We start from the raw sequence: 8,226 nt of genomic DNA, 5'->3' as shown, positions 1-8,226 counted from the left end.
AGGGGTGGGGTGGGAGCACAGTGAGATCTCTGGCCTCAGAGAAGGAAGGAGTTGTTTTAGCCCTAACTTATACCAGTGTGCGTGCTTGTGCCCACACCCAGTCCTTGCACCCAGTGACTCCCCCTGGAGGATGGAGTATTTCCTCTCCAGTCACAAGCAGAATGGATGGTCCAAGAAAGCAGGGGTGCAAAGGCCAGGAAAGCTATCCTGGGGTGAGACCCTCCCAGCAGACCTAATGCAAAGGAGGAGGCCCTCTGGACAGAAGTCAGAGGCCCTGAAGGGAGCTGGGGCCTTGGATCATAGACCCGGAGAGACACTGACCTTCTGATGAGTTGCTTGGCACTCTGTGGGGGAAAAGAAAGAGCAAAGGGTTAGGACTGCAGAATGGGTAGCCCCAGGAAATCAGCAAAACCAGTGACTGGGCTCTGCAGATGGGCAATTGATGCCGTTCCCTAGCCCAGCTGTGACCCGCTCCTGAGTTTCAGCAGAACACAACTTGGATTTTCCCTCTGTCCATCGTCTGCACACATCTTGCTCATCATCCTAGGACCCTCCCATTGTCCTGGCAGGAAGCTTGGATTCTAGGAGTATCAGTCTAAACCCTCTTAAACTCTGAAATCTTCAAGATGAGAATGATACCTAATCACCTTTTTATACCCAATGTATAGCACAAAGCCTGGCCCACAGTACGTGCTTAGGAAATTTTTATTGAACTTTACTCTTCCTTCACAAAATCTTATAGCTGATCTTTTTATGTCTCCCCCAAGAAGCTCTTCTAGGGTAGGGCTGTGTCTCGTTCATCTGTGTCTCCACCTCAGTGGCTGGCCTATGGCAGGTGCTCAGTTAATCATCTCTACGTGGACACTGTATTTTGCGGCTTGCAAAGCCATTTCACAAACATCCTTTTATATGATCCTCATAAAATCAGTTAAGAGGAAAGAAGGTAGGAACTGTTACATGCTCACTTTACAGATGAGAAGACTGAGGCTTGGAGAGCATTAAATGACTTGCCCAAGGGCACATTCTTTGGTGATCAGGGATGAAGCACGACTTGACCCTCAGACAGAGCTGTGGAGCTGAAGTGCCCACACCCTCCCGGTCCTGCTCACCGAGAGGAAGATGGCCCCGCCAGGCTCGTCCAGGGACTGGATGGCTGTCTCCACCAGCTTGCTGGACTTCTCCAGTTGCTGCCGGTATTGCTGGATGAGGGCCTCGTGGAAGCTGAGCTTCTCCTCCTGCTCTCGCGTGACCCGCTGCAGCAGCTCACTCTTCTTCTCGTCCAGGATGGCGTACAGCACGTCGAACTTCCGGCTCAGCTCTTCCTTCACCTGGTGACTGTTCTCCTGGGGACAGAAATCTTGGAGTCACATCCTGCAGGCCCTCCATCCTATCCCCAATGCTTCTTTCTTGGGATGGGTGTGCTAGGAATAAAAAGTCTGAAGCTGGGGGAGATTGACTGCACCCCCATTTCACAGAACACGAAATGAAGCCTTAGCAAGAAGAAAGCTTTTGCTAAGGTTTCCTAGCCCCTTAGCACACCAGAAACATGTGGAGGCTGGTGTCATAGAGAAAGCTACACCTTTCGTCAAAAGTAGAGACTCTGGGCTTCCCTGATGGCGCAGTGGTTGAGAGTCCGCCTGCTGATACAGGGGACGCGAGTCCGTGCCCCGGTCCGGGAGGATCCCACGTGCCGCGGAGCGGCTGGGCCCGTGAGCCATGGCCTCTGAGCCTGCGCGTCCGGAGCCTGTGCTCCGCAACGGGAGAGGCCACAACAGTGAGAGGCCCGCGTACCGCAAAAAAAAAAAAAAAAAAAAAAAAGTAGAGACTCTAAGGTCAGATGGGATGATGTATGTGGGCCTCCCCAAGTCACAGTCTTCCTCCCATTTTAGGACCAAGACCAGATTTGGGAAGCTCTGCATCATTTGGTCATCTGAGAGGTGGAGAAGCTGCTCCTCCCCTAGTGGCCTCCACATTGAGGCTTCCTTCTGTCCAACACTGATGCTAATCTTCGTTTCCTTACCTATAAAGTAGGTATAACAATAGCATCTCATCAGACTGGGGGCTCTAGTATCCTCTGTGAGACCGGGAGCCCCTCCCAGTTATTATGTTGTTATGTTATTATGTTGTTATGGGTAATAACAACATCCCTCTTCCTTCCTTTAAACCTATCCTTCACACAACTCTTTTGTCCACCAGAAATATAATGATCCCTTTCCCCCACCTCATTTCCAGGTCCCCACAAGGGGAGATGGAAAATCATGGGTGCTTTTGCAGGGATAGAAAAGTTGCCTTCTGCCTCTACAGCCTTGCTACTCAAAGTGTAGTCCATGGACTAGCAACTTGGGCAAATCCTGGCAGCTTGTTAGAAAAGCAGAATCTCATGCCTCATTCTAGACCTACTGAATCAGAACTTGAATTTTAACAAGATCCCAGGGTGGTTTGCATGCACATTCAAGTTTGAGAAGCTTTAGTCTACAGCACACTGGAGAACAATGTTCTAAAAGCTACTCGTGCTGAATAAATGCTGGGAATTATTGGTGGGACACTGCCTGAAGTCAGGGACCTGGTCTGTCTTGCTCACCGCCACATCCTCAGCACCTCTGGCTGAGCCTGACACACAGCTGTCCTCAGGAAGCGTTTGTTGAATGCGTGGATGAATTGATTAGTCAGTCCCTCCCCCACCATCCCTGCTTGAACACCCCAGAGACCAAGCTGCGCTGGGAGGCTTCGAACCTCCAGGCAGAGCTAGTCTTCCCCTCACCTTGGTCACTCGACAGGAGTCCTCCAGCTGAGTGATGATGGTCTGAACACGGTCGTTCCCTGCTACCAGCATGGAGATACAGTTACTCAGCTCAGTCTAGACGGGAGGAAGGGGTGGGGGATCAGGAGAAGAGAGACAAAAATAGTCTCAGGGCCTGCCCTCTGGGGCGTGGCAGCAAAACGGCACCCTCACTCCCCTCTCTGCTAGAAAGAGCCTCTTTCTGAGGTACAGCTCAGCTCCAGAGCAGAAAATATCAGAGAGATACTGCGTCCCTCATTTTACAGATGAGGCCCAGAGAGGGGAAATGAGCTGCCCAAAATACACCACAATGTGCTGGCAGAGGAGGGGCTTGTTTCTAGGAATGGAGGGATCCATAAAAGAAAGAGGTTGGAGAATTCTAGAAGAGAGAGATCAAGAGAAGAGTAGGAGGTGGGGAGGAAAGAGTATAGAAAGGGGAGCCACCGCTTACTGCATGTACAGCATGGCGGGGCTCCCACAGGCCCAGAGGCCCGGGGAGAGGACTCTCGGCTGCCTCCTGCTGCAGAGGGATCCAGGGAGAGGTGACCAGCACAGGAAGGGGTATCTGGGACCCAAACCACACTGGGTGGTAGAAGTCGTGGCCAGAGAGGGCCCTGGTGGCCTGGCCCTGGGACCTGCCCTCTCCCTTGGGGCCACACCCAGACGCTCTCAAGTGGCTCTAAGTATAACTCATGAGTTCAGCCACCTCCCCAGGGAAGGCAAGGGCTGCTGGCCCTGCAGGCAGGAAGTCCCTCCAGGGTGACTATTCCCGAAAGGCCGGCTCAGCAGATCTATAGGGATCAAATCTGCATCCTGAATCATATGTCCAGCAGGCTCGGGCTGGGGGTGGAAGTAGCTCAGGTCAGCACCTTTTGTCCCTGGAAGACACTCTGCAGTGGGGCCACCTCGCAGGCCTTGTGGACCCCAAACACCTTGCACATGGAGCACGTGGGCACCTCACATGTGAGGCAGTAGATGTTGATTTTCTCATCTTCGTGCTCCTTGCACATGGGGTGGTTGCCTTTCTGCAGGGGCCTACTGAAGTGGAGAAGAGTCATAAGTCACGAGGTGGGAGTCTCGAGTCCCTGTCTCCTCCCCCAGCCCCAGGAGGCCACCCCAGATCCATGACCCAAGCTCTCAGTGGTGGGCTGTCCCAAACCCTTTTCTTTCCACCCTCTGAGGACCCAGGACCAGGGAAGCCAATGACACCAAGACTAGGATTCAAAGTCCAGTGATGGAGTTGGCCCTAGGCCTTGCCAGTACAGGACATGGGAAGGATTGCAGAATCCCAGAGTCATTTTGAGACATTTCCAAGAAGAGGAAACTGGGTCCCAGAAAGGTGAATTGACTTGCCCAAGGTCACCCAGCAAGTCAGGGCATGGGAGGCTAGAGTTCATTTGCTCTAATTATAGTCCCCATGCTCTTGGGTACAGCAGGCTGGGCTCTGAGCAAAGCAATTTATATTCATGGCCTCATTGAATTCTATATTTAATCCACCAGACTGTAATCTCCACCAAAGCCGGGAAGCTTGCCTATTCCCTTCACCCCCTGAATCTACAGTGTACAGTGCCTGGCATGGAGAAGGTGGTAATTAAATACAGGTAGAAAGAATAAATCAGTAAGCATGCCATGAAGGCGCCCCGAGGCTCTGAGAGAGAGGCATTATGTGTGCCCCAAGTCACACAACTAGAACATGGGCAACACAGGGCCATCCAATGGCCCAGCACAAGCCTTGATTTCCAGTCTGAGATTCTTTCCAGGGTCCAGAATCGCTTCTTTCTGTTTCCTCCCAAACACACACTCTTAGGATGACTTTCTCCCTTTGTCTCTCTCTCTCCTTTTGGGGCCTCTGGCATGTTTTCTGTGTTTCTCTCAGGGTCACTTCCTCCCCGAGATTCCATTTTTTGGGTCTAGGTCTTACTGCCCCAGCTAACTATACACTCATTTAGAGCCAAGAGCACATCTACACACCTCTGCTTTCCCAGCCCCTAACACAGCAGGCAGCTCAGAATGACCGTCCTCCATCATGTCAGTGCCTCCCCTCCAAAGAACCTTGCATGGCCGATCACACCCTGGGCATTATTGTCCCCTCAGGGTCTTAAATAGGCCCCTTTCCAGACTTACCTTTTTGCATCTTTTAGCCCAGGGTCCCCCCATGCTGGCAGGGCTCTCCCTTTGCCACCTGTCTCTATCCCCTGGGAAGGGAGCTCTGGGGCGGCAGTAGGTGCAGAGGTGAGGCAAGATCCTGAGGGTCTGGTACCTGTGTCCTCTGTCATCCCAGTTGCCTATCCTCCCAGCCCCAGGCACCAACATCGGGGTTCAAATCCAGATTGCTCTGCCACTTACTCATTGTGACCTTGGACAAATGATTTCACCTCTCTGAGCCTTGGTTTCATCCCAGAGCTCCTGGGATCATGGCAGGAATTGTCTGTGCTGAATGTGCAGTGCCTGGCACAGAGCAGACCCTCAACAACTATTATCATGGAAAGGCCTTGACAACATGCTCTTCCTAGGTCGACACTGGGTGGGCTACTATTCTGGTGCAATATTGATTTTATTATTATTATTATCATGATCAACGATATCATTGCATTTTTGTAGTGTTGAACTCTAGCTACATAAGAGGCAGTAGCGGTTAAGAATGTTCACTGGGCAGTCAGTCAGACAGGCTCCCTCTCACCTTCACCACTTGCTAGCTGAGTGGCCTAGGACAAACCTCTGATCCTTTCAGAGCCTCCACTTCCTCATCAGAAAATGAGGATAAGAATGGTTTACAGGATTACTGTGAGAATTAAACAGGGATAATGCACGGAAAATACTTAGTGCAGTGCCTGCACACAGTAGCTGCTCAATAAATATTTGATATCTTTAACATTTCCCATCAAAATCCTATATGACAGTCACAATAACAAATCTTACTGTCCCTTTCTGGAGACAGGGGAAAAGGAGGCCCAAAGACTTACCCAGTATTCTACACTGCATGAGTAACAGAGTCAGAGTAGCAAACACAGTTCTCAGGTCAGAGCTTTCTCAGGCGAGGATTGGTCTGTCACCTTTTTGGGGGGCCAGACACTGCCTGTAGGCAGGCACTTGGTGAAGGTTTGGGACCACAAGGGCCATGAGGTCAGCAGCCTGGAAGTCTTGTCAGGATGTCCTGATTTGTAGAGATCTCCCTGGTAGCTGTGTCTCTCCCCAGTTTGAGGCCCAACACTGCACAACTTCGACCACGCACAAATTCTGCCTGAGAATGAGTGGCTATTTCACAAATAGGGAGACTTGGAGCTAGATGGACTGGGCCCAGTCCCAGCAATTCTACTTGTCAGCTGGGAAACCTTGGGTAATTGACTTCACCTCTTTGAGCCTCAGCTTCCTCATCCATGAAACAGGGATGATGAAAGCCATGCTGATCCGTAGGATTGTCACGGAGCAGCAGCAGGAAGCATTCCCAGTGTCTCGCGCTGGTGTTATCACTATAGAGAAACTGGCTATGTTCTCACTGGGTGGCTTCTCTGCTTATCAGGGCCACTTAGCTGGCTCCAGTGCCTCTCTCTCCCTCTTACATCTCATCTTTCCCCTGGTTTCTGTCTCAGTATCTTCCAGGAGGACAGCCTAATGTCTGGATCCCCTCCCATTCACTGGGTGACACCAAAAGCCAGGGCTGCGGGATAAGGTGAGCCTCCGCTCCTGCCTGGGGAAGAGGGAGATGGCTCTCTGGATTGGCTAGCATAGCTCTTCCAGCTAGGGGACTGGATCCTGAGCAGATGAAGGAGGATGGGGCCTTGGAGAGCTGGGCTCAGAGGATGAGCTGGGGAGAGGGGATGGCCTCCCAGCTGCAGGGTGAACTGACCTGCAGCACTCCTGCTTGTAGATATCAATGATGTTCTCCACCAGCAGATTCCTCTGCAGGCCGTACACTCCATGACGGTCCATGATCACTTCATGGCGGCAGGAGGGGCATCGGAAACGGCTTCCAGACATGGACACTGAGCCACCCCGGTTGGCCCAGTAGGGATTTGCAGCCTGCTGGTGACAAGGGCAGAGGTGAGGCCTGGGCTCCCTCCTCAACTCCTTCCCTTTCTGACCTCCGACTATCCTTCCCCCTGCTCACCCCAAGATGACTTAAAGCTCCCTATCCTGAAATGAGAGAACCAGCCTCCTTACACAGGGAGCACCTGAGAAGTAACCAAGCAATCAACAGGTTTGGAGGTCGGCAGACCTAGGCTCAAGTCACAGTAATTCTCTGAATGACTTCAGGCGAGCAACTTTTTCTCTCCAAGCCTCAGTTTGCCCATTTATGAAATGGGCATATAATTAGAGCCAGCTCCTAGGGCTGCTACTTTAAAGAAAAAATAGTGAGAGATCATCCTGTAAAGTGCTTCTGGGGAACTTTGAGGCCTGCCTCCCAACCAGGATGCACATCGCTCCCATTCTTTTCTTAGAGAGATGAAGTCCCTCCTGCACCATATTATATAGGGAACAGCTTCAAAGGGGAAGATGCCTCTATGGCTCAGTGCCTCTCGGCCACCCTCCTCCTAAAACTCTAGGCACCCTGCCACTTTGGAGCTGGCTCCAGCCCCCAGGGTCTGGTTTCTCTCCCCTCTCCGCCTGTCTCTCCCACTTATCACTTGAGGCTTTTGGAATCCTGATTGGAGAGTCAACTGCGGTGGAGTAGCTACAGGCAGGGTGCGGAGGGGAAATGTACGTCATGGAGAAGGAATGGGGCAGCCAGAGCTGCTTCCCTACCCGCCTCGGCCCCTTCCAGAGGCCTCTGCAGGGGTTCACTTCAGAGGGGGATAAAACAGCCCCAGTTTGGAAGGGTCCTGGGCTAAGAGAGAAGTTTTCTTTTAGTTTTCACTGCAGGAAAACTGAGTAGCTGCCTGAGGCCCCAGTTCTAGGCCATGCCCAGCACTGACCTGGAAGATGTCACAGGCACACTTCCGGCAGAGGTTGTGTTGACAAGGCAAGATGACCACTGGCTTGGTAAACATCTCCAGGCAGATGGGGCAGATCAGCTGCTTCTCCAGGTTCTCCATGGGGTTCCCATCCTGGATCAGGCTTGACTTATAATCCATACTGTCAGGAGACGTGGGGACCCACCTGGCTGTCTCCTTCACCTGCCTCGCTCTAAGCAGATCTGGGGTCTTGCCTTTGTCACAGAATACCCGCCTGGAGCCTCTTTGCCTTCTTCTCCTGGAGCCCAAATTCTGCCTTGGTCTGTGGCCCCTCTGATATTTATAGCTGGACCCTGGTCACATGAGCCCCAGGAAGGGACCAGCTGAGAATTCCAATGCCAAGCGGCTGGCGAGGCTTGAGTTTCCTCCAGGCCCGAAAGACCAGCCTTCTCAAATCACATGTAAGGATGAGCAATCACTGTTCCCTTGGGACGGGGGTCGTAAACAAGAACAGCTTGTTCGTGGACAGGCTTGGGGCAGGACTGGGTACCCAGA

At 52.1% G+C, this 8,226-nt stretch overlaps 1 protein-coding gene across 1 annotated transcript; it reads right to left on the bottom strand.

Moving 5' to 3' along the window:
* Nucleotides 1-7,910, bottom strand: TRIM63 (tripartite motif containing 63). Its single transcript, XM_022551951.2, is given in 9 exon segments — nt 1-115; nt 117-167; nt 169-261; nt 264-344; nt 1,110-1,343; nt 2,762-2,857; nt 3,649-3,817; nt 6,627-6,799; nt 7,693-7,910. Coding segments are annotated over 9 exon segments (1,104 nt in total). The 5' UTR covers nt 7,852-7,910; the 3' UTR covers nt 1-67.
* Nucleotides 7,911-8,226: the final 316 nt, after the last annotated feature.

The sequence above is a fragment of the Delphinapterus leucas genome, chromosome 1 (genome assembly GCF_059928025.1).
Source record: "Delphinapterus leucas isolate spDelLeu-1000000601 "Yukka" chromosome 1, BTC_Dleu_Yukka2, whole genome shotgun sequence".
NCBI lineage: Eukaryota > Metazoa > Chordata > Mammalia > Artiodactyla > Monodontidae > Delphinapterus > Delphinapterus leucas.
Note: the sequence above shows the minus strand (reverse complement) of the source record. Positions and strands in the feature narration are given on the sequence as shown.